This window comes from Rhea americana, unplaced genomic scaffold, assembly GCF_003343005.1.
Source record: "Rhea americana isolate MKP2758 unplaced genomic scaffold, rheAme1 scaffold_13, whole genome shotgun sequence".
Classification (NCBI taxonomy): Eukaryota; Metazoa; Chordata; class Aves; order Rheiformes; family Rheidae; genus Rhea; species Rhea americana.
Genome location: NW_028185372.1, coordinates 1,737,851 through 1,762,994, shown reverse-complemented (window position 1 = coordinate 1,762,994; position 25,144 = coordinate 1,737,851). Strand labels below are relative to the sequence as shown.

The 25,144-nt window shown below is 34.5% G+C and overlaps 1 protein-coding gene across 1 annotated transcript in view; it reads right to left on the bottom strand.

Annotated features, from left to right (window-relative positions):
* The window catches only part of SPEF2 (sperm flagellar and cilia associated 2), a 90,947-nt gene that overhangs the window by 33,542 nt on the left and 32,261 nt on the right, over positions 1 to 25,144 (bottom strand). Inside the window, exons 19-32 of the mRNA XM_085297694.1 lie at positions 24,002 to 24,129; positions 23,759 to 23,897; positions 22,627 to 22,764; positions 20,047 to 20,207; positions 19,069 to 19,255; positions 18,060 to 18,231; positions 16,196 to 16,318; positions 14,376 to 14,514; positions 12,910 to 13,139; positions 4,179 to 5,368; positions 3,859 to 4,076; positions 3,558 to 3,766; positions 3,344 to 3,467; positions 2,853 to 3,220 (exon numbers count right to left, since the gene is read on the bottom strand). Of these exons, the coding sequence (XP_085153820.1) occupies positions 2,853 to 3,220; positions 3,344 to 3,467; positions 3,558 to 3,766; positions 3,859 to 4,076; positions 4,179 to 5,368; positions 12,910 to 13,139; positions 14,376 to 14,514; positions 16,196 to 16,318; positions 18,060 to 18,231; positions 19,069 to 19,255; positions 20,047 to 20,207; positions 22,627 to 22,764; positions 23,759 to 23,897; positions 24,002 to 24,129 (3,526 nt within the window). The remainder of the gene's footprint in view (positions 1 to 2,852; positions 3,221 to 3,343; positions 3,468 to 3,557; positions 3,767 to 3,858; positions 4,077 to 4,178; positions 5,369 to 12,909; positions 13,140 to 14,375; positions 14,515 to 16,195; positions 16,319 to 18,059; positions 18,232 to 19,068; positions 19,256 to 20,046; positions 20,208 to 22,626; positions 22,765 to 23,758; positions 23,898 to 24,001; positions 24,130 to 25,144) is intronic.

Here is a 25,144-nt window from a genome sequence, read left to right as displayed (position 1 = left end):
ATTAGCAATTATTATTCAGACTTTTGATACTTCTCTACCTGACACTTTTTATGTAAGCTATGGAAATTTAGTCTAAATTAAATTATTATATATTGGAAGTACAATTGGTTAAAATAATCTACTTGAAAAGTAGTTATCAACATGGGAGCACATTTCAGGGAAGTCCCATTGTCTAGAAGCTGCTTCTGGTTAATATTTTGTTACATGCCCTAGGTGACTGAACAAAGAATTAACTTATTAAACATGTAGATGCCTGTTCAAATGGAAAGGATAGCAAGCATTTTGAAGGAAGAATCAAAATTCAAAAAGATTTTGAAAAAATAGATGATSAAAATAATTAAGTAAATGTCATGGGAGATGAGCTTTGAGAAATAGAATGCATAAATTAATATTCTTATTGTATTACAGATAAGAACAATCTAGAGGGGACTTCAAGCACATTAGAGAAAGGGTTAGAATTCAAAATGAACTTTACAAATTGGAGATATAGCCTGAGACAAACAGGACACTAGTCAATAAGAATAAATGTGAAGTACTACACGAGGCTGACCTAATAATGAACTGTATCAGGAACCTGCCCTGTGTCAGGGCAGGAACCTTACTGCCAAGGTAATAGTTCTGTAGAAAAGGTTCTAGGGGTTACAGATGATCACAAGCTAAAATGAGTAAACATAATCACCAGAAAGTACATGGGAAGATGCTGGAAACAATTCTTCATTTTTCTCAGTTCTGTTAAGGCTTCTACTGGAGTGCGGTTTTGGAAGCTGCAGATCAAGAGGAATGTATGCAAACTAAAGAGAGCCTGGGGAAAGCAGCAAGAATCATCACAGGGTTAGAAAACATGGCCTGAGAGGAATTACACTGCTTTCATCTATATAAGGAAGACTGAGAATACATAGCAATAGTTTTCCGGTTAAAACAAAATGTTACAAAAAGAATGGCCATAATTACTCTCAATAGCCATATAGTCAGAAGGACAAGGGAAAAAAAGCACTAGGGAAAAAAAAGAACAAACAAATCTAGAGTGGAATATTTTACAAAGCTTATAAGAAAGAGGGACAAATATTGGCTATAGATAGTATGACTAAACTTGATCCCATTTCATTGCAGGACTTAGACAAGTTTTTTACGTCTCTTTTCAATTGTTTTTATGATACTACGGTCTCTCTGGTATTTTGCCAAAAGCAACATATCCCGCATCTACAATCCTAACAATACAAAAATGTCATGCTGTCCCAGAGAGCTGTGGAAGTTACTTCAGTATTATTAGATTCTGTATGCTTTTGTTTGTTACTTTCTTTTTTGAAAGTCTTGTTGGACTTTCTGGTACATGTTTTCATATACTTTTTCTAATCTCATCACAGCTGGAATTTCCCATTTGAAAATCTCAAAGGGAAATATTGACTATTATGAGACTTCGGATAAAATGTTTAGAATCAGCAATGCTAATCTAATAARGCATCCTCTATAATACATATCCTGTAACTTATTACCTAAAGTACAATCTGAGAAGTCTGAGAAGTCACAAATACATATATTTCAAAGATGTGTATTTTATAATCTACCATCTAATGCCCAATACTGATTTTATGTTCTGATCCCAAGAATTTAACTCTACCTGACTGGACCAACATCCTTTAGTGAGGCATTCATTCAAAACCTATTCTATTTCTGACATACGCAACTATTTAGACCTAGAAGTAGCATGAATTATCTAAGATACATACGCTAAAGGTATACCCATATTATACCTCTACAATTACTAGACACGTCATGTCTTATACTGAAAGTACAGAGCAGATCTTGACTTAAAAAAGAATTGATTTAAAGTGAATAACCTCAAATTCCTTTCTCACGAATTATTTCCAGTTCATCTTCATATTGGAAGAACTAAGAAGTATCATCAGGGATTTTGCTTTAGTTTGATAGAAATCATTGCCATTGATGGTATTTCTACCACTGATGGTAGAAATATTCTCTCTTGGCATGCTTTTTCTTGATTGGAAATTATGAAGTAGAAGGTTGTATTTAGAATATTTAAAAAGTAGAAACTAGCAAATTATGAAATCAGAAACTTCTCTGAAGTTCTCATTCTCAACTTCCAAATTAAGAATAAAGATACAGCATTGTATTTCCCTTACAGGGGAAATTTATAGTTTAAGTTGTGAAGTATATTAGTCATATTCTGGCTACAAGAGTGTTTGCTATGGGAAGACTGACTTGAGCACTTAATAATCAGCAATGGAAAATGACTCTGTTCTGCCTCTGTATGAAAGTCTGGTGAAGGACAATTCTGACAAAAATCTATAAAAGGTCATGCTAAACCTTGCCCACAAGAGAATAAAAAGTAGCAAGACATACAAATATGCAGAGAAGCCATGACCCAAAATTCATAGGCTACAGAGGTCAAGCAATCATTTGAGAGAAATAATACGCTGATTTTCTACTCATTTATCAAAAATAAAATCAGGGTTTTCAGAATCAATGAAAGACTAAGACTAAGATAACTGTTAGCTGCAGTGGATATAATGTATTATGACACAGGTAAGAGCAATAAACAGTTAGAAGTTATAAGTCATCCTTCTGTCCAAGTGCCAGCAAGGTCACAATGTACTCCATTATTTTTCAGATTTGTGTCTTTTGGAGAAATTGGGTATATAAGGGCAAATGTAAACAGCTAATGGAGATTCAGCAGTGAATATGCACACAAAAAAGCCATCTTTTAGAATTGCAACATTGTAAAATAAATACAAATTTTACTCTCACAAATCTTGCAAGACATTCTTTTAAAATATCCATATATGTTACAAGAACAATTGTGAAGTAAAAACTAAGAATTTTCTTCTAGTGACTTCCACAGTGACTCTCCAAATCAAACTCAGAGGAGCAATCTGATCTTCCATTTATTATCTTATTATTTGCCTGAAGTCTTCTATTTCTCTGCCAAGTAGTATTCCACAGATGAATAGCTTTCTTGGGGTCAAACTTTTTGATATCTGGAGAATTCATCTGAATTACCATAAGATCTGTCACACTTTCAGACAYCAGTTTAGAATGCAAATGCATCATGGTGAGTTTCATTTTACTAAAGCCTCGCTCTGTTTCAGCTGAACTTGCAGGCAGTGTTAGGATCAAATCTACCAATCTCAGGATGTTGGGATACTTCTTTGAATAATCTGAATTCACTGAATCCCATGTCAAGGTCTGGATGTTCTGAAATCTAAAAAGCACAGTAAAAAAATCTGTTTTTATGTATTGCTATATACATTTCCCAAATCCTTTTCATTATACTCTAAATACTTCTAAATTGTCAAAACAGACACAAATGCAGTATTGTTATTACCTATTATATAGCTCTAACTTCAACATGCTCCACTCTGTTTCAACTTCACTGATTTTCACAGAGGCAGCTTCTAGTATGACTTTATAATGTTTAGTTAAGATAGACACTTCCTTTTCACCGAATTCTATAACAGAGACAAAAGAAAAATATTTTTATACTTTCAAAAAAATTAGAACATGTACTTCTTCAAATAGCCACTATCACAGTCCTATACCTTGTTTAATTTTATCAGGCCACAGTTTAAAACTTCCAATAGTAGTTGCTCTCAAAACATCTTGACTTGCATCGCAAAAATAATCATGCAACCTCTTCATCAAATTACTTAGTACTTTAGTTCGTACTGATAAAATATTTCCATTTCCAACAAGCTGATAACCATGAAAGTGTGGAATAGTCTCCATCAAGCGTTCCTTTGGACCAGCTCTGAAGGATAAAGAATACAAAACAATATATAACACTCTTTTGCTATATTCTAACTTAGATTACAACTCAGCTGTTTGTTAGAAATTACAGACCTTGTTTGATACATGTGGAGTGTTTCCAGTGTTGACTGCATGGTTGCAAATATATCTGCAATGGAAGAGTTGTGATCCAGAGTAACACGTAACAGAATGTTGAGGACATTAATGACATCCAACAAGAAGTGAGAGAACTTGACTATCTCCATTTTCAGAAGGACTTGCAAAAGGCCTTTGACCTTTTGCTGATTTGAGGCTCTTGAATCTCTTTCAATCTGGAAATCAATGAGGAAAAAGAATGTGCCAAGTGTGTGGGCCAACAGTAGCCACAGCAATCAATTTTTCATAATGGTATATCCAATTTTTAAATGGTTTACCTTACTCAGATGTAGAACAATTGCAGGATAACCTTTAAGGAGAATTTGGAGAGCTGTTTGTAGACGAGCAAGCCACTGGGAGCCTCCAATGCGAGAAGGAATAGCTGGGCGTAAATTAATGGCTTCATACGTGGCTTTGAGATTGTTCTTATTTAGAGGTGAGTTATGATAAAAATAATACATACTTTTCAAGACACTGCTTAAGATATTATATAGTTGAATATTTTTCAAAGCTCCCTTGTAAGCCAGTTTGAGACGGTGAGCAAAACAATGCACAGACTGTACACACGGCTGAATTTCTCTCAGAAGTTTAGCTACGCCATTGTTTTCTCCTACCATGACATCTGTCCCATCACTTCCAAACCCAACTAATTTTCTTGACCAGTCTTGGCTTGCCAGATTGAGCTGAAGATTTATTTGTAATGTTTCCTCAATTGCATTTTTTATGCTTGAAGCGTCAGTTCTGTGAAGAGGTTGAACCCCAACAATCTGACAATGGACTTTTCCTTCATTTGCAAAACGTACATAAACAACAGCAGCTTTGAGTATACTGTCTGTGACTCCATCACTAATGAGAGAGAAAAATTTACATTTCTCCAATTGCTCTTTTAAAGCCTTTCTTTCTACTTCAGCAATAAAATGTATAAACATTCTTGCTGATTTGTCATTTCTAAACACAGAACCAATATCCACTCCTTTCATATCATCTAGTTTGCACATCCAGTCAAGGTCTGTAAAGGGACGTCCAGATTTAGCGATAGCATGGCACGTTCTAAAAATATTTTCTACTCTTCCTAATGTTATGGCATTCATGCTCTTCAACATCTGCTCAGCAGAAGCTACATCTGGTGAAGCAGTACTAGCAGCTTCCATGCAGGTAGCCCAGGCATGAGCTTCACTGCTCTGGTGTATATTTATAAATTCAAGCTTGAAGTCATCAGTGCCAGAATAAAAATTATGTATGTTTTCCCCCAAATCCACATTATGCTTACGACACAATGCACAGAACATTATCCCCCTTTCATCATCGTATTTTAACCAGGAATATTTTGTTAGCCATATTTTTGAAAACTGGAGATTCCTCTTTGTTCTCTGATGTTTCAAATCTTTCTTGTCTTTCCCTTGGTCACCAACTTCTTTCTTGCTAGAAGAATTACTCTTGCCTTTAAATTGCTTCAGTGCTCTTATAGCTATAATTTAAAAAGAAACAACTAAATATAGAAGTTTTTATTTCCTAAATTACCAATTTTATTTTCCTTTTTTTTCCTTCTACTTTTTCTTTGTTAATTTAGGACTAAACAGTGACTTGGAATAAACAATCAAAAAAATGAACAAGGAAAACTGAAATATCTTACATCACTTGAAGGCTACCCAGGACCAATGTAGGAATGCTCAATTCTAACTCAAAGTTTCATTTGACTACCAGAGGTTTGTCAGAATCTGCAACCAGTGAAGTGCAGAAATATCCAATATCATTTCATGAAAAATTGGTTCAGGAAATAGAATTCAGAATGGTCCATCAGGCAAAATGCCTCCAGAAGATACTGCTGAGGTCATGAACCTTTTATGTGCCCATTATACCCAACATTAACAGAAAAGCTTACTTTGAGCAAGTGCACAAATGCATAAAAAGTACCTGTCTCAGAATGAATAAGATGTTCTACAGTATACTTGATTGACCCGATATTCTTGAAGTACATTTCTCTGCAGAATGATTTCATTACTGCTTTGAGAAAAACTGTAAAAGTTTCACATTTTGTTCTCAAAATGGAGACATCTTCAGAATATTGAGACTATTCTCCCAAATTGTTCTCAAGATGGCTATTCTCATATTTTGTAGGAGTAAATGCCATAAACTGACATTTTTGAAAATTCTGTCTCCAGAACTCATGAAGCTACTCCTTTTGGCAGATAATTTAATGATTCTTTTAGCACACAGTTTGTGTAATTTCATGGCTTTGAAAAGAAAGCACTCAAATAGCTAAAACAAAGTCCATGCAAAACTGAGGCAATAAACCTTGAAATCTATTCATTGGGAAACAGCAGAACTCTCTCTGTGGGCAAGAAGCAATAGCCAGCTTACACTCAGTTCCAGACCACACACAGCAAACAATATATCTTGGCTCTAGCTGCACAAGCAAGAAATGTAGGTAGGAGAACATGGCAGAAAGACAACAGCTTTATGAAATGAGGCTAAGGGACATAGAAAGGAACAGAAGAATTTGGGAACAAGGGAAAGGGCTGGATTTATTGCTGTGGTACTCTGGAAAGAACCCAGAATACAAAAGGAAGCCAGCCTTCACTGCTTATGAAGCAACTTGTTTTTCACATAAATGTTTGTCATCAATGAAGACAAAGGGAAAACTAATGTAAAAAAGACTACATGAGGCAGAATTGTTTTTCATTACAAGTATCATTCAGTATGCAAAAGGTGACATTCACAAATATTTACATATGTTTCAATAAGCAGTGCAGCAACATAATAAACATAACAAGCAAAAAATTAATTCAGTGGAATAAATAAAGATTATGACAAAAATAAAACTRAAAACTGAAAAATAAACTATAATTAAAGAGAATTAAGAATGATAGCAATATAATTTTACAGTAGATAGGCACCCCGTGAACCAAAGCAGTGGTATTTTAAAGGACAGAAGGAATAACAAGCAATCACAAGGCCTCAAATGCAAGATATAGATATGACACAAAGGAGTCTATTTTCCAAAGATTCTCAAAATAGCAGTAAAAATATTTTGATTTTAAATTTCAGTTTGACACTGCATGAAAACATTTGCCCAAACCAAGCGAGACTGTAAGAAAGACAGAGATTATAAATTTATACAAGCAACAAAATATGAATAGAATTCACTAAAATATTTGAACAGAGTCCTGTTCCCCTTCATTTTCACTGAGAAAAGAACTTCCATAGTAATTTCTAACTAATATTTATATGACAAAGACCTGCACAAGTTACACACTGGAATCTGTGGCAATACTGTAATGATGAATGAATGAAATAAATTCTTCAGCTAGATCACATTCAGTGAATTTCTGTAGTCTAAAAGCTAGTAATCTGAAATACTTCTGTCATTAGGGAAAAGATAGGCTTTCAAGAATATGATTAATTCCCTCTAATTATTGAGATAAATCATCCCCTGCAGGTGAATTTCACTGTAAATATTTACTTCATTTCTTCATTAAAGACTATTCCTGATTCTGAGGTGTTACATGCATGCTCTTTACTAATTACCAAGAGTTGGGATTTTAAATTTAGAATCATGCAGAGTAAGATATGTCTGATTCTGCACAAATGCAATGAGGGGAAAGAGAGGCCCTTTGTTATGCTACTTGGGATCTTAATACTTTTATATATGTGTGTACATATATATATATATATGAATATGTATGTATGTATGTATTCAAATACACATATGCATATACAAGCATGTTTAAGATGTTTTATAAAAGTAATTAGATACAAATATTTTTGAGCAGCATAGAAAGAAAAACAGTCATGGGCTTCTGAAATTAAATAAGGTATATGATTTAGCAAGAGACCTAACAGCAGATGTAAGTGAAAATACCAGTCAGTAGAATTACTGTATTTTCCATTATCTGTAGGGAGAGGTACTATATCTATCCTGGGCTTTTGAGCCCAAATGTTTATCCATTTTCTATATGTATCAGTTGTCTAGTACAAGATACTTCCTCAATCTACAAACCTAGCTTTTCTTATTTTCAAATTTTGGAAGAAGCACATTGAAAATAAATCTAATCTCAGGAAAGATAAAAGCTAGAGATGCAGAACTTATTTATATGCTCACATGTGAGCTTCACTCTCTACTCCCATCAGTTCATGAACTTACAGTGCTCTTGAAGTGTCTCTACAAAAGTAATTAGGAAGGGGTAAAATAACCTATAGACATTACTCATGATCAGAGTGCAATTCTTTCTTCCTCAACAAAAACTTCTACCAAAAAGGCAAAATTTCATTGGAATAGGATGCACACTTTGATATGCTTATCTATTTCAAATCCAGCAATATAGTAAAAATCAATTGACAAGCCAACTAAAAATAGATTAGTCATTGGCTGTTCTCTATAGCTGACAAAATCTGGAATCATAAGCTCCAGCAGAATCACTGAGGATAGCTCATATCTTAGCAGGATAATTTAGTTTTTTAAAATAGGCATTTTAAACAATTTTTTGCTATTGGATTTAGAAATGTTTAAAACTTGTTTGAAGATTGTTTATGATGAGTAACCACTTCTATAATTCAAGCTGGAATGGTTCATGAAGATCATGATTGTGAAAAAAAGAACGCAATTAAAAATACACTTGTGTAATTTACTCAAAAAAGGAGGATAAAATCTGGGATAAAGTTTGATAGTGCAAAGCAATACCAAAACTGGAGTCACTGAAGCACCTTTAGAATAAAACTGATAAATTCCAGATGTATGCTAATTCAATTGGCAACAGATGTGGTCATAGGAAGAAGATAATGCTGAAAGGAATCAGAGGGGGAAAGATCTAACAAATGGTTATTTTAATTTTGTTGATAGGAACAGAAAACATCAAAGAGAATCCAGGAAAGAAAAGAGAAAAACTGAGTGTTAGTAGATAAATTTCAGACCTGACACAGTTCTTCCTATAAAAAATGAGCACATTTTTCAGGCTATATAATTATAATATATATGTATATGTTCAGGCTATAAGACAAGGAATTGATTGAAAAAAGTTAGTGAAATGAAGAAATACTGCAAAGCCACAGTTAATTAGGGCAAAGGCACTCAAAATAATGCAAAAACATATTTAAAAAGATTTCCTTATCAAATGAAAGACTGTGTTAACAGGTAGGAGGATCCAGCATAGGTCATATCTTTTGTCCATCGTTGCTTAGCATAGTGAGTAGTGTGTCTTCATGGAGAACCAAGCGTGCAGGATAGAACAAAGTTGTCTATGATGCATCAGCAGTTCCTTAATACTTTAAATTCCTAGGAAACACAAAACTGTTTAGAATTTTTAGGAGATTTTTTTGTAAGTCCCCAACTAATTGGAACTCCCATTTTGTCTTTCATTTTGGCAATTTGTTGAACATATCTCGAAAAGACATCTTATTGACGTTTGGCAAACATCCTTTGAAAAAATGTTTACATGTTTATTTCTTACATACTAGTGGTCTCTCCTTTGTTACTCTTTCTTTTTTCTTTCTTGGTTTTCTAGATAAATTGAAAGATTTCAATTATTTAAAATTTTCCTTTATGCAATCTCCATAATGCTATAAAAGAAATCAGCCTAATACTCCATTTTCAGAACAAATTCAGGAATTTTGCTATTTACATAGTAAAGAAGATTGGTACACTTTCCCTAAAGCCTATGTCTCTTATGCTCCCATCATCTCACTATCAGATTTGAAGGTGTATTTAAGAGCTGAATCTGTAATGGTAATGCTCTTGCAAATAACTTGAAAAGTAGGGTGTCTTTGGCAGAAAATCTAGGTCGATTTGGATATTCTACAAGAAAGGGGTTATTAGTGGGTAATTTTTTGGTATCTCCTTTAGAGCTGCTGTCCAACTGCCTCAGTCCTGTGTACTAGAGTGCCAGTGTATTAAGTGTGGAGACTCTATAATAATGATTGTCTTATGAAGCCTGGGTTGTAGCTTGTTTTTACAATGTGTAGGGGAATGGGAGAAAGTATTTTAAAGATGACTTCCAGAGCTTGTGCTTCACTTCCTAAAAAAAAAAAAAAAAAAAAAAAAACTGTTGCATGTTCTTGGGGACCTAATTTTAAATAATACCATTCCTTATCCTTGTCCTAGACAGCAGGAAGGGACAAGAGAGGGAGCTGCACATCTCAGCTGGAGCTAGGGAAGGTGAGTGGAAGACCCAGGGTATTTGTCTCCTACTGTACACACATATTTGAAATCTGAGCATTTAGATATATTATATACTAAGAAAAATTAATGTTTCAGCATGAATCAGGATAAATTTATTTTATTTGGGCCTGACCACCAAGCTGAAAATATTGAAACAATAAAGGTTCAGAAGAAAGCAGTTGTCTTGTGCAAGATATATCATTGTAATAACTGTGCTGTCATTTGTGATGTTATCTGTGCAGACTGCCCTGTGGTTTTCTGAGTGGAGTCTAAGGAGTCATTTCAACCCTGTGGTTTCCTGGCATGCATCATTACCATAATATAAATAAAAATATTTGCTTAACCAATCTGATAGCCTTCTATGATAGAATGACTGGCTGGGTAGATGAGGGGAGAGCAGTGGACGTTGTGTACCTTGAATTCAGCAAGGCTTTTGGCACTGTCTCCCATAACATCTTCCTAGAGAAGCTCTGGAAGTGTGGGTTAGATGAGTGGACAGTGAGGTGGATTGAGAACTGGCTGAAAGGCAGAGCTCAGAGGGTCGTCATCAGTGGCGTGGAGTCTAGTTCGAGGCCTGTGGCTAGTGGCATCCCCCAGGGTTCAGTACTGGGTCCCATCCTGTTCAACTTTTTCATCAATGACCTGGATGAAGGGACAGAGTGCCTCCTCTGCAAGTTTGCTGATGACAACAAGCTGGGAGGAGTGGCTGWCACACCWGAGGGCTGTGCTGCCATTCAGAGAGACCTGGACAGGCTGGAGAGCTGGGTGGAGAGGAACCTCGTGAGGTTCAACAAGGGCAAGGGCAGAGTCCTGCACCTAGGGAGAAATAACCCTAAGCACCAGTACAAGCTGGGGGCTGACCTTCTGGCGAGCAGCTCTGCAGAGAAGGACCTGGGAGTGCTAGTGGATGACAAATTGACCATGAGCCAGCAATGTGCCCTCGTGTCCAGGAAGGCCAGTGGTCTCCTGGGGTGCATTGTAAAGAGTGTTGCCAGCAGGTCAAGGGAGGTGATCCTGCCCCTTTACTCAGCCCTGGGGAGGCCTCATCTCAAGTACTGTGTCCAGTTCTGGGCTCCCCAGTACAAGAGAAACATGGAGCTACTGGAGAGAGTCCAGCGTAGGGCTACAGAAATGATCAGAGGGCTGGAGCACCTGCCCTATGAGGAACAGCTGCAAGACCAGGGCCTCTTCAGCCTGGGGAAGAGAAGACTGAGGGGGGGGATCTTATCAATGTGTCTAAGTACCTGAAGGGAGGGTGTCAAGGGGACAGGGACAAACTCTTTTCAGTTGTCCTGTGTGACAGGACAAGAGGCAATAGGCAGAAATTGAAGCAGAGGAAGTTCCACCTGAACGTGAGGAAGAATTTCTTCACTGTGAGAGTGATGGAGCACTGGACCAGGTTGCCCAGCGAGGTTGTGGAGTCTCCTTCTGTGGAGATCTTCAAGGTCCACCTGGATGCAACCCTGTCTACCCTGCTTGAGCAAGGAGGTTGGACTAGATGATCTCCAGAGGTCCCTTCCAACCTTACTGATTCTATGATTCTATGATAACCTTCGTCCTGCCAGTTGTGAGATCAACCTAAGATCGTAGTGTCATTAAGTCAGTGAAGGATTTTTAATAGAAATGTCTTTGGTATGAAAGATGTGGTCTGCCACCAATAAAATTACAAACCTTCAGAGTTTGGAACCTATTATGCACTATCTAATGATTACAAAAGTAAAGGGTTTTACTTTCGCGTGGCATTATATGTGCTTTATTATCTGTTACTTAAATTTCTGTAGAGCAGGTTGAAATACTTACATGCATACACATGTTCACCTAGGCTATAGATAAAAGGATATGCATCTCTTTAAAGAAAAACTGTAACTATGTTTCTGACTAAAATGAATTCATGTTCAAAAGCTAAATGCATTTTTTCCATAAATATATATGGAAAGTATTTCCGAATAAAGGATCAAATGCAACTTCAGTGCGCCTCTGTGGCTTTATTATATTGGAAAACTTGGATCCAAAACTGTAAATACATATTTACATCTTGCATCTTGTGATCTTAATGGCATTCATGTACTAAAATTATAATTTGGAAGACTAGGTGTAAGGAATCCCTCTGTAAACATGTTTAACTACTTTCTATCTCACTTCAAAATGCTTTACCCAGATTATTTTATAGTATTTATATAGCAAGCAGTATTAAGTTTTGCTAGAAGTTATTTTCAAATGTCCTAACTCCAACATTCCCATAATTAGAGTGAAGTACACAATAAACTTCCATACAAAAGTAAAAATACAGTAAATACTTGCAAGTTACTCAAAATAATTGGTGCAAGCTGACTTGAAGAATTCAACTGATGTCAAAGATTTAAGGTTACAACTAAAAATTTGCCTGAACTCAGTATAATAGTTTCATAAAAATACTAGTTTCAGTAAAATGTATTTTAAAATAATTCAGCTTCAGTCTTCACTGAGTTCTGAATTAGTAAATGAGTTAAAGACTTTCATTTCTACTGATCTGTGCCTCAAGTATCCTGAGAACCTTTAAAGTAAGCATAATATGTACAGCTCTTAAAAACATATAGCATACAGAGATACCTGTTAACTGAATATTAAGTACATAGTCTTTAGAGTACAAAAGCGAATAGCGAAGACACTAAAAACTTTCTGGTATTCTGGTATTTCATATTTCACATACAATATTCTGCATTATGACTTTGCTTTTATACATAGCATAATCTTTAACTGTAGCATGATCTTTATCGGTATAGGCAGCTAATGCTTAGTAGCTCCTGGCAGTTACCTTAAATTTTAATTAGGTATGTAACAGTCTTGAAGATGTGAAAAAGAAAATTTCTTCTTACCTTTAGGTGCTACCTGTAGAAACTGTTTATGAAGTGTAGTAAGTTGTGAAATAGTTAGAGTACCATTTTCAGATGTCTCTACAGGTGGAAGATGTGGTAGAGGAACAGGATCAGGAATTACTTTTATATCACTGCTAATGAAGAAATCTGTTTCTTCTAAAATCATTTCATACTGGATTTTGCTAGAACTTTCAATATGGTGCCGTGCAACCTCAATCAGCTTTTCAACACTGAAAATGTAAATACAGAAAACAATGAATACTTTTTCATACACAATGGTAATAACTTATGGTGAAATTTTAATGTGTTTACACTCTGGTAGCTTCCCTAGGGTAAGAATTATGAATTGTCTGTGTGAATTCCATACTAAGACAAATCATTTGCAAGTGCAACCCTCCTATGGCAGCAAGAATTGTTGTAACTATTGTAAAGATTTCAAATAAAGCCAGGGAAAGGGATGTGACATAAAAATATGAAAGGATGAGACTTTTATTAATTCCATCAATTTTATAGGGAGAAGGATACATATTCAGGCCCTCCTTTAGTCTATCCTAGTTCCCTGTCCTCTGCTAGGTCCTGAAAACCTAGTGCTCTACAGAGCACTTTGCAGAGTAGCATTCTCCAAAGAAGGATCTCTTCATCCGAAGAAGCACATGAACTCCTGTTACAAGTAGAATACATATGACTTGCACAGGGAAAGAAGTCAACTGTCTGAACTGTTAAATTAGTAAAATATCCCTCAGCACATGTTTGGCCTAGACCAACTAGCACTGTCCCACACAATTCTCAGATATTGTTCAAAAGTTAGCACAAGCCAGAGATCATTTCCAAAAAGCAATTTGCATGTGACTTCTTTCTTTGGAGAAGTATAATACTTTAATGGTAGGGACATAGGCCATTCCATGCCAGGTAGCCTAAGTGTCAAGTAGCAGCTCCAAGCACATTTTATTTACTAGGATAGAAAAATGGCCAAGAAAAGCATTTATTATTTAATGATCCTTAAAATAATTTTGATAAATGTTATACATAATGTCAAGAGCAGTAGGTGTAGAGTTCCAGCATGTGTGAAGCCTAAGAAAGAAAAGAACTCCACTGTTCCAAAGTGACCAAAGCTACTGAACTGACATACAGGTTTCTAGTAACAGAATATCTGGTTGCCTACTAGTGCTCATAAATCTGCCAAATCTCTAGTCTAGTCTAGAAAAACAGTAGGACTGATAATTACCTCTATTACTGCCAGAAGAACCTTCTTATCATACAGGAAATAAGGTATTACCGTCTTGGTGTTAACAAGATATCTTAAGGTAAAATTATTTATATCATGAAATAAAATTACTATTTTCTCTCTATATATTTTTCCAACTTCGTTGCCTCAATATATAACCATATAGCAAGCACTACTACTATTTGCATAGTCTTTCATTTTAAAAGATAAAAGTTCCTGTTTAAAATTGGATATACATTACCTAGACATTTCTGCCAGGAATCTGGCTCCAAGCCAGTTTTCCATATCTTTGTACATTTCTTCTACTTTCCTTGTCAGCTCTTCAACAAATGCTAAAGCTTTCTTTTTTATAAGCTCTAGTTGAGATTTTGCAGCTCCTGCTGTTTAAACAATAATTTCATAACAGTTAATGTTTATAAAACTTGAGGAAGATTCTGACTCTTAAGGACACATTAACTTGTATTTAAATAGCATACTCTTGAACTATTTATTTTTCAGAATCACTCCTATTTCACCATGTATTTTACAAAAGTGGATCCTCTATAAATAGAATTCACAGGGTTACAAATAACTTAATGAAACTCATACAGAGTTGCAGGAGATGTGTAAGYAGACAGTGACATAGAATTTAATCAACAAAATCAATAAAGCAAAAAGACATAGAAACTTAATGATGCAATTGTGAGTAGCCTGTTACGGATGAATTTTGAAGAAAACATGTCTAAAAGATATAAAATTAATAGCAGAGTAAAGATTAGAAGGAACTGAAAGTATCTCAGAAGACACTTTCTGCCTATCCAGTCACCCTCCTTTAGTACTGTTTAAGGCAACGCTGCCTTATTTGTGGCTTCTCTGCATTTTCTCTGAGTAGTTGCTCTCATGCCACTGCTATGCCACTAGGATAAATGTATGATCATTTTTGTCTCCTTGTATTTTCAGAAGCAGATACTGTATTCCAGTGATAAAACTGCTCTCTCAATAGGAGCACCATAAAAAGCAAAGCACTCTGATGGAACTGAGAAATGGAATATGAAGTCAACATTAAAAACTTAGCAGCTATCCACACATAGTGATGGTTTGCAGGTCTTTAAATATGTATCTGTATAACTATGGATATATTCAATCACCAAAACTGCAAGTGAAACAAATTTTGTGCTTGTGTCATTATGAAATACAGCTCAAAATGTTTAGTCTTCCTTACATGCTTCTCTTGGCTTTTTTGTTAAATATAAATGAAGATGAAACAACCTTAAGAAAACAGAGCATCTCACTGAATCATTGAAGTTTGTCTTCATGCTATTATGAGCCTTTAAGTTACTACTATTCCTTTCCTCATATTCCCAAATTTTTACAATATTTATTCTTAAGCTGCTTTGGAATTAAACCTTGATGAAGGCGGTACACATACAAGCATTTGGTATGAACTGGGCCTAAAGAAGCCCTGTGAACTTGTTTTCTTTATTAACTGCTATTTGCCCTCTACTCTTTGTAATAACTGCTAGCCAAAAAAAAAAAACTAAAAAAAAAAAAAAAAAAAAAAAAAAAAGCCCTACCAATGAATTATTCACATGTTGATGCTTAGCCAACTGCTGCTAAACAGAGTGTATAACAGCTAAGTTCTATCTTCCCTTTAGTGAGAATGAGGTCTTTTTCTTCTAGTCAAAATCTGCTTTCAGAGAACTTGGGACTCACTGAAATATCTAATTACTATCAAATTCTTCCCCAGATCAATACAATTCATCCAATAGCAAAGGATGGCTAATCATTCATGTCAAACTTATTCCCCCATGATGAAAAATTTTTTATTAATGGAAAAGCAAAAGAAATGAAACAAAAAGAACAATGAAAAACACATCTTCAATTCAGAATATATTTACCACGAAATCACTGATGACTACTTCTTAAAAAATTTCCTTGTTTCTCCAGATAGTCCTCCTTTTTCTAGTCTCCTTTATCTTACTCATCCATCTGAATTCCCCAAAAGAGTTTGTGGACAGTTTTGAATGTCTAGCTGAGGAATAGTAATCACCCCTAAATGTAAGTAACCAAATGGTAACATACCTTCATGTTCAAGGGCGCTAAAATATTCCTGCTTTATTTTAAGTCTCATTTCTTGTTTCTTTAATTCTTCTTCTGTTAGAGGAGGAGCACTCACTTCAACCACTGGTACAGGAGGAGGTGCTCCTGCAAAAAAGTAGGCACCTTAAAAAGTCTTTGGACTTTGCAGATAAGTGTGCACTTACTCACAATATAGTGCATATTTTGAAATAAAATTGGCATTTTCTGCCTTACTTGTTTATAAGAATACAAATGTGGTTACTCAAGTGTACTGTGTCAGCATAACACACTTAGATTTCTTTAAGGTGTTTGATTTACATCTGCATGACCTGCTAAGATTAACATGACACAAAATTACTCTGGCATATACAAACATAGAAAAATCAGTTAAATAACAACATAAATTTTGGAAAAACATGAAAAATCATGACTGATATGATCACAGCCTCTGCTGAGATCCTGAATGGCCAAAATGACCTCTTTAACCTTAAAATCTACCAATTTATGACAATCTGCACGTAAGTAAACCTCTTTGGAATGATAAATATTCTTTTCAGAGCAAATTCAAGTGAAGTAAATTGTAATAAAAATGCTATGTAATTAAATATTGTTGGTTACCATCAAAGCAGAATAACATTGCAATTGAAAAGAAAAATGTAAAATGTCAGGGAGGAAAAAATGATTTATGTTATTTCATGCCTTTTTAAAACAATCTATTAGCTGTTTTTGTAGGGTTGAACTACAGCTTGTTTTAACTTACTCTGCTGTGAATAGCTATTGTAAAGGTATTTTACCATTTTGTTTTTGAATACTGCAGAAAATATTTCTGCAGTCACAACACTATTACTCAGAAATACTGATCTTTGTAACTGCCTTGTTCTAGAAGAACAGAGAAGAGGTAGATGTTATGGAAAAATAACAATGGCATTTGGATGATATATCAGGTCAACATAAAGCAAACAGTCAAATCTAGAAATGATAAAATTACATGTGGTAAATTACATCTCTCAGTTACTAGCCTATAGCTGCAACTAAGAGAATTCTGTTGCGTGAGTACCACAATATCACCATAACTGGCATAAAATCAAACAAGCGTCAGTTAATGTCGGCACTTGTATCACAAGGAATGCACAGCTGAGGTTAAGTTGCAGTTCTGACACTTTATAGATTTGTGATTTCAGGTTAAGACATCTAGTACCAAATCTAAAATGAGATTCAGTCCCAAGAAACAATCCACATAATAGTTTATAACTGCTGATTTTTTATCATAAATCTTATTTAGGAATCTAAGAATCTGCTATTCCCTTGGACTGATCAGCTAAGCACACATCTAACACTGCCTCAGGTTCATAGATGAGGTGTCCATGTGGCTAAGTCTTTTCAGGGCTATATTTTTTCAGGGTTGTATTTAGAGAAACTCTGCAGTTACAGCTTTCACGTGGGAAACAGGATACTTAGATTTTTAGGTCACCATCAAGGGCTCAAGCCCCTCTCTCACTTTGCAGGAATATGCTTTTACAAAAGATGTAAGGTGGGGCTACTGTCCTTACTTCCTATTGAAGYTATGCCATTTTGCAGAAAGAAATGGAAGTTACTTAAACCATTATCTGCTCAAGGAAATATTTATGAAGAAAAACATGTATAAACAGCATCACAAGCTAGGACTCCTCCCAGTAGACTGCCTGAATTACCCTACTGTCATTCTATGGCCTCTGCCTTCCTTTACCACTACCAGCTTTTCACACTTAAGTATCACATCTGACATTTCAAAACCAGAATTAAATGTTTTGCATTACTTTTTCCATATTACTGAAATATTTAAATTTCAGTAGCTTCACAGTCTCTAAAAACACTGCATTTCAAATACCTTTCTTTTTAGTTGCTGATTTGGGAGAGAACTTTTTGATATCTCTGCCATCTTTTCCAGTAGTTTTGCCTGCCATTGTCTGGGAAGATATTAGATGTTCTCTTTCTTTCAGTTCTAGCTGCTGACGTTCTTTTTCTTCCTCTGTTTCTTTAGACTGTATTTCAGCTGTTACCTTGACATCATATTTGCACACTTAGTCAAGCACATAGTATCAGTACTATACATCTACTGTTTTAAATAGCCTGTACTTCCTGCAAATATGTGCCRATACATACACACGTACATATATACATATATAAAACAAAGAAGATATTTTAACTAAAATTGATTACATTCTGATTATTTAGAAAAAATGAAATTMTACAGCAAAAAGGCCAAGACAGTGGAAGATGGTTTTTTAATTTTTATAATATTTTCTAAGCACTCTTGGAAAATGAGAAAAGTATGAATCTACAGTATGCAAAGCAAGACTACAACTACACTGTAATGGTGCAGGCATTCATTTGCTTTAAAATGATCTCAAAAAAAAAGGCTTATCTAGAAACCAGCCATTTGAAAAGCCCACCTAATCTACTTCTAGCTATATATATATGTATGTATATACATATATATATAAAGGAATGTAGCCACAGCTTTTGAAGTTTTAAAAGGTTTGAGCAAATGTTGTTTCAGAGGACAAAATTTGTTCCTCTTCTCATGCTTCTATTGAGGGATAAGGGAGTTTATCATGGAAGAAGTAGTTTTATAGAGCAAAGGTCCAAAATATTTATCTAAGTAGTGGAATGAAGGAGTCAATAATAAACATAGACTTTCTAGGGATCTGTTACTACAGAGATTCCATCATTCTCCTCATAGAAACAGAAATGTATTCAATGAAAATACCAGTGATGGAGTAACAGGCATGAAATTGAGATACACAATGAACAGGCTGTGTGCTTAGGCTGCGTAYAGAGTGGGAGGCTTTGACTGTTCCATCCACAAATCTTTGAGCAAATAAAACATTTTTTACCATATTTGTCACTGCTGTTACTGCTGTTTGCCATGTATCAGTAATTAGTTTTTCATCTTTACCCAAAGTGGCCACTACATTTTCAGAAGAATTCTCATCCTTAACACACTTCACTGGAGTTCCCTTGCTTTTTGGCTTGGTAGTACTTATATCCGGTGAAGGCGGTTTACGAGAAACTAGAGGAATCCTTAAAAATAAAATATAAGGCATAGTTCATGATAGCCTTTGTAAAGTGTATTTTACAGCTATATTGTAGAATATGTTAATATAATGAAATAGAATAGAAACTATTTTCAAATTAGCCAATAGCAACAGGAAAAGGAAGAACTTTCTCTACAGCCAAAAATTGTAAAATGTGTGGATGGCAAGAAAATTGGCTAGTGTAACTACAGAAGATAAGGAATAATAATACATGTTATCCATCTGTTATTAACTAGGTCAAATGAGTGAGTGATCTGCTGATATATTCTACATGGGATAGAAGCACAATCCCATTACAGCATTTTTAAAACTGTGAAATTGCTTGATAGTATCCCTTATCTTGGATTCAGTTCCGTGAACATTCAGTTCTGTGCATCTTTCTAGGCTGCTTTGATTTATATCTCTCAGCCCATAATTTGTTTAATTATCTTTGTGCCAATTTTAAACCTGTTAATGTTCCAGAATAATGTTTAACTTACATGAGGATTGTGCTGGAAACTGTTTGCAAAGCAGGGTGAAGTAAGAAACATTTCTCTAGCAGATTTCTTTCTAAGATTTTTAAATGTTTGATAATTCAGACATCTATTAGTGGACATGATGTAGGTAGATCAGTCAAAAATCAGGGATAAATTAAATCTATCAGATGATTTAAAATACATCATTTGACTATAATGACTAGCTAAAAATTCTTATTCACCTGTCCTTGGAAATATACCCACAAGTCTATCAATACATTATACTTATTGATATTTTTATAATTTAATAATGCATTTTTACCTTCTTGATTTGACTTGTTCCTCTTTCTGCTCTAAATCAATAATATCTAACAATGGAATTCTAGTAAAACCTTGACTGCCATCTGTTGGGATTTTTCCTTCCATTGCCCTATAGTAGTCATGAAGAAGYCTCTTTGTATCCTGGAAACGATCCACTTCAACCTCAAGAAGAAAAGACAGACAGATTGATATTAAAAGACAGAACAAAACATTTTCTGTTCTATTTTTAAATATATGATAGCAAAAACAACTCTAAATCATAAGACCCTTTGAGGGAAAATAACAAACATATTTGTTTGAGTACTTATATTGTATTTAATGCATACTTCAACTTGTATTAATAATATCTTTCAAATTTGCATTCTCGATTTTCATTCAGGTATTTTTAAGTGTTAATAAAAATCTTAGTTGTAAAAACAGGGAAATTCTTTACAATAAATACTATTTGATACATTCAATTTAAGTACAATATATTTTGATGTATATGTATTTCTATATTAGCATGTCTACCACTATCCCCAAATTATAGTGATCTTTTTATTCAAAATAAATAAAAACCTTTTGTAATCCAAACTAAAAATTGTTAAGTGATGGAGAAAAAAATTTAAAAAGCAATACAGTTTCTCTAGCTTGAAGAACTCAACACACATTACACAACTRAGTTTGTGTGACTCCTCTTAGCAGAAATCAAGTAAGATTCAACAAACATTTAACACCTGTCATGCTCTGATTTATTGATACAGAAGGGTGTTAGTTTCTAACTGACAAAACAGTACTAAATATTCATGGGAAAATGCACAAAACCACATTCACAAAACAAAGGATAAAACTGTGTGGTACAAAACAGCACTTATCCTTAAGTTACAGAGAAAACTTTTAGTATGACAGTATACACAAAGAAAGATGGAAAGAAACCTTGCTAAGGTTAAGACCTTGTTAAACAGAATTTACATAAATATATGTTTTTGTACAGTAACAGAGGCACCTGGGGAATATATGGAACTTTCCACAGAAAAACTGTTCAGCAGGAGAGCTTAAGATCAGAGAATTAACTATTTTTAGGCTGTTTTTCAAACAAAGCCATAACATAAATGTGTAGTAATATTTTTAGTTTTGTAGCTTTTAACAATAATAAAAATTTTTTTTTTTGAACTAAATACTAAAGTAAATTTTAAAAGTCTGGAGCTTTTTTTTTTAAGGAAATCATAAACACTATATAGTTAATACACGTTTGTAATTTTAATTGGCTATTCTCTTTATCCACAAAAGACAGGGGAAACTAAATTCATAATGAATGATTTACGCTCAGCAATATTACTTTAATTTTGCTCCTTTATGCATATATGATACAGTTTTTAAATGCACARTCATATAACTGTCTTATTACAGACCACAATTACAAGATGAATGTTGCTCAGTTAGTCAACAGGTATTTCCTATTTAGATCTCTTTGTTTAGTCAGTGACCTTTAGTCTTTATTTAGGGCATTATTTAGACTCTTCGAAAATAGAATTAATAATTTCCTCACTATAGCAACTGAATTCTTCACAAACACCGCTTAAATTATTACAATACTCATATGAGTTAGACAGTGGTTCCCCCATTTAGTAAGCATATGCAATAACAAAGGGAATGAAGGCCAGGGAAGCCAATATAAGCTGCTTCGRCCAGTTTTTTCAGGTAATTTAGCATAACATGGCATTTCACATATTTAAAGCGCAGTTTTCATTATCTTCTTTAGAGTTACCAAACTATTAACAGAAATAACACTCAGTGTACAAAGCTTTTCTATTCCATTTTAAAGCCCTGACCCTGATCCCAGCTGAAGCACCTAGAAAGGTAATTATGGGAAAATCTTTCTATAATTCACAAACTGAAGTAACTCATGGTCTGGCTGAATGAGAGAAAAGGATGAATACAGGGAAGGGAAGGGTCAACTAAGTGAAGACAGATTTCTGAAAGCTTTCAAGTTAATGTCTGAAAGCCATGTCAAATTTTAAGAAATTTTCTCAAGATCAACAACACATCACTTTCCACAAAACCATTCCTTGCAGCTTTTCAGATCAGTCTGTTAGTAAAATTTTAAGCTACATTAATGAAGTTGTATCTGAAATAGTTTCTTATTACGGGAAATACAGGACAACCTTAACAATGAGTGGGCCTGCAACAGCAACAAATTACATAATTTGACCAAATTAAGGGCAGCTGTCAATATGATCACAGAGGAATAAATAGAGCTGATATTTTTGTTACAAAACTCAGCTGATTCACTGGATAGACAAACTGCAAAAAGTAGCACTATATATTACAAAAGGAAAGTTTGAAGGTTTTGAATAATAACACTGGTATTTTTCTTAACTTTTTCTGTCACAAAATGGTTAAATTTACGGGATGTTATTTACTTTTTGTCTCTAACTATCTAGTTTAATTCAGAAGAGGCAGGGATATCTGCTTATCTAATTCTTGATCCCTCATCTATTCAGAGCCAACCACATGAAACTCCTCTGAGGACAATAGTCCTCCAAATCTAATTTATTAGCTATTTCCATTGCAGACTTAGCAGTAGAGCTCCACACCATACCTGCATAAGAGAAAAAAAATGGTTCATTGCAATCCCCTTATGATCTGGTAACCAGCCATCATTCATGATATCAGTACGTTCCTGGTAAGCTTCTTCCCTTCTGTTATCACAGATATCCCAGAGACGATTTCTCAGGTCCTAAATTACAAAATCATAGAAAATCAAAGAAATAACTATGAGAGAAAAGTATCTTTTCTATATTTATTATTTTAAATTATATTTGTGTTTGTGGCCAAGGAACCTTCCCATTTAGGGCTTTTTCCTTATTACTATAGAGCTACATATTTTGTGCTTATAAACAGCTTACAGAAAATAGCTTTACTTGTGCCAGACAGAAGAATCCAAATGTAAGAGATGAATGAGTAGGAAGAAAGCCATACTAGATTGCCTTGCTTTCCTCCAGCAGAGAGACTTATGTAAGGTACACAAAGAAGTGAGAGTATGTACAGCTACACTCTCAACATTACCAAAAATTTTCAGCTTGAATGGTTTGCTAGCTGATGCAATTACAAGAAGAATTCTCTAAGGGACTTGCAATATAATAAATCTGAGGAAATTATGTCAGTGTTCAAATACTCTTCCAATTGGCATAACTCCATCCATTTTTCTTTAATGTAGATAATTCTTTATAGCTAAAGGCTTTTCAACTAATGACTATATCTAATAGCAACATTATGTGGCTCACTGACAGCACTGGGGACCTATTAAGCATACAACATGTATGCAAAACTTTCTGTTCCCCACCACTGTCTCTGCTTGGAAATGGCATAGCAGACCTGTATGTCACAAGACAGGAAGACAGGAGTGCTGTTATACAAAGGGCTAAGGTAGGTTAAGGTAAGTTCTGAAAACCGTAAAATGTAAAAACAAAGAAGGCAGAGAAATATTTACTTTATGATGTGCTAAAATACCACAGTAAAATCTAAAAAAAGAAGTAAAATATAATAAAGATATGGCCAAAAACCAAAGGAATAATTGTTAATTATCCCTTTATGTACAAGGGGACCTGAAATAGTTTTAGGAGAGAGGTAAAAAATAAAAAAAATAAATAGCAAAGTCATTCTTATTACATCAATCTGGTATATAGTCAGATAATACTTCAGGGGTATTACAGCTTTTGCCACTTATTTACAGTAACTCTTTGGTGTAGTTCTGCTTTTGTTTCCTCATCTTCCCACAGGTCATCAGCAATTGAATTAAAATCTGATTGCCACTGAGATACAAACTCCTGCTTAAGATCTGGACGCTTCAGATAATCCTGGAAATTTTTTCTGTGAATTGTGATAAAAAYAATTTTAGTGTTAAAAGACATATAGAATGTCAAGAAAAATAGAAAATATGAATATTAAGGTAATAAACTTCTATTTCTACTCACCTAGTATCTGCTAAGTAATAAATCCCAGAGTGCAGTTCATCCCTTAGGCATCTAAGTATAGTTTTGATGGTATTTACATATGCATTTTCTACCATTTCCCAGTAAGGTACTAAAAAATCAGGTATCTCCTGTGGATTATTTTAAAAACCACCAGAATTAATTGATATATTTCTTGGGAATCCATTTTGCTGTATCATTAGCAAATATAAGAAATATTATATCAGAAAATCATCTTACTTACTGATTTCTTTCTCTGTATATTTCTTCTGACCTATTTACAAATGATTATAGATACTGTAAAAACATATAATGCATTTCTTTAGAAAAAAATGGCAGTATTCACACACTGAATGGGAAGTCTTAGTAGAATTCTGCTGATACCTGTGCTTTTAATACACTCATAAATGAAATGAAGAAAGATGAGTAGTTAGCTAACAAAGTTTGATAGTACAAAATTGTTCAAGATGGTAAAAATAAAAGCTGACTGCTGAATGTTGCAAAAGTGACCGATCGAATGTCATGAAATGCAAATTAAAGCCCATGGCCAGAGGGAACTCAGCATACTGAGTTATGAGCCTCAACTGCTCAGAAAGAGATGTAAAGAAAATGCAAGTCAACTGCAGTCATAAAGGCAAAATTGATAAATGTTAGGAATGGAATTACAGAACAAAATACGAAACATCATTGTGTTCTCTTCAAACCCACTCTCTCAAACATTGCATACAGTCCCAGCTCCCCATCTCAAAAAATTTACAGTAGAACTAGAACAGATAGACAGAAGGCAACAGCCATAATACAATGTATTTAACTGCTTCCACATGAGGAGAGTTTACCAGATTACGACTGGAGTGGAAAAGCAACAACACTAAGAGGGCATGAAGAAGGGATATGTGATAGATGTATGTGACACATTTAGTACCTTCAGAGAGTGAATACAAAATCATTACTTATTGTATTTTGTAATACAAACACTAGGGTCATCCAATGACCCTATCAGACAAATAGGTTTAAAGCAAAGAAAGAGAAATAATTTCTTAGAAAGGGTATAATAATACAGGACATAAAATAGAGACCAAAATGTAAATTACTTCAAAAAAGCAACTAGATAAAATCATGGAAGAGAAGTCTATTGAGAGCTACTAA